General features: G+C 22.1%; 1 protein-coding gene across 1 annotated transcript in view; it reads left to right on the top strand.

The window, feature by feature from the left end:
* Positions 1 to 1,400, top strand: part of LOAG_18647 (hypothetical protein) — a gene marked incomplete at its 3' end in the record, with an annotated part of 7,189 nt that overhangs the window by 1,393 nt on the left and 4,396 nt on the right. The window contains exon 4 of the mRNA XM_020451311.1: positions 39 to 153. Within this exon, the coding sequence (XP_020304915.1) occupies positions 39 to 153 (115 nt within the window). The remainder of the gene's footprint in view (positions 1 to 38; positions 154 to 1,400) is intronic.

The raw sequence follows: 1,400 nt of genomic DNA, 5'->3' as shown, positions 1-1,400 counted from the left end.
TATATATATATATATATATATGAAATACGTTTTTTTAGTGGTACATTTACATTATCCGAAATTTATGGACGAAGTAATCGAGAGAAAATTGATAAATTACCAAATTTTACCATATGGGATACGCATAAACTTGCAGCTTTACAATTTACCTCTGTATGTTAATTTGAATTTTATTATTAAATTTTACTTTATTTTTTAAAATTTAAATTGAATTTTCGAAAAATTGCATTTCCTTTTTAAATCACAAGCTATTCGATGTTTTGATACTGGAATTGGAAATGATAAGATAGTTTAATTTTTGCTAGTCAATTAAATTAAATAATGATTTTTGATTAGCTGCTAATCATTAACATTATAAAACAAAGTAAAAAGGAGGAAAAAGAAAAGTTTAGAAAGTATAGAAATCATTTTTTTTTTTTATCTCCCAATACTAAACTAATTTAAACACTAAAATGCAACAATTTGCAATATCATTAAAAAATTAAAAAAAAAAAACATTAACAAAAATTCAAATCAATGCTAAAATTTGTTTATTGTTTAGTGAAATTAAATGTGGAAGAAACAAAATAATTATTTAAAATTAAATTTTGGAAAAGATTAATTTTATATTTTGTCGATCCCTAAAATTTTAAAATTAGCTTAATCAAAAAAGAGAACTAAAAAAAAACGAACGAACAAAATTACTCTTTCACTGATTCTTTTCTTTCCTTTCTCCTTCCCCTCTTCTTTCTTTTCTTTCCTCCTTCTTCTCCTTTTTCCTTTCTCTTCTTTAAATTTCTTTGCTTCCATTCTTTTTCCTGTCAAATTCAATAATTTAATTTGCATATATATCAAATTTAACAAATAAAAAAAATGAACGAAAGCTTTGGAAATGCGCTATATGTCATTGATAAAAGCGCTTTTTGGTTTATTGAATTTTTTTTTTTTAAATTTAAATTCACGAAAAATTTGTATTTTTCTCTTTTCTTGTCATATTTTTTCAATGAAAAAAAAAAAAAAAATTAAATCTTTTTTTTTTTCGCCCCATCCTTTACTTTAATTTTTTATTTTCATTCTTTTCCTCTTTCATACTCTTCCTCTCTCTCTCCCTTTCTCTCTCTCTCTCTCTTTTTTATTTTATCCTTTCTCTTAGAACATTTTTTTCTTTTATTTTCATCTTATACTTTTTTTTTTGATTGATAAATTTAATTTCCCATGCATTCCTACATGAAATACATGAAAATATCAGCATGATTGTTTGATTAAAGCAAAAAAAAAAATTTACTCAAATTTCTCATAAAAATTATCCTTTATGATTTTAATAAATCAATTCGAAAATTTGTTTTTTTTCAGTATGAAAATAAAAGTTCAAAAAAAATTTAAAAATGAAAATTTACAAAACTTTGAATAATTTAATTGCC

This window comes from Loa loa (genome assembly GCF_000183805.2).
Source record: "Loa loa unplaced genomic scaffold supercont3.421, whole genome shotgun sequence".
Taxonomy (NCBI): Eukaryota; Metazoa; Nematoda; class Chromadorea; order Rhabditida; family Onchocercidae; genus Loa; species Loa loa.
Note: the sequence above shows the minus strand (reverse complement) of the source record. Positions and strands in the feature narration are given on the sequence as shown.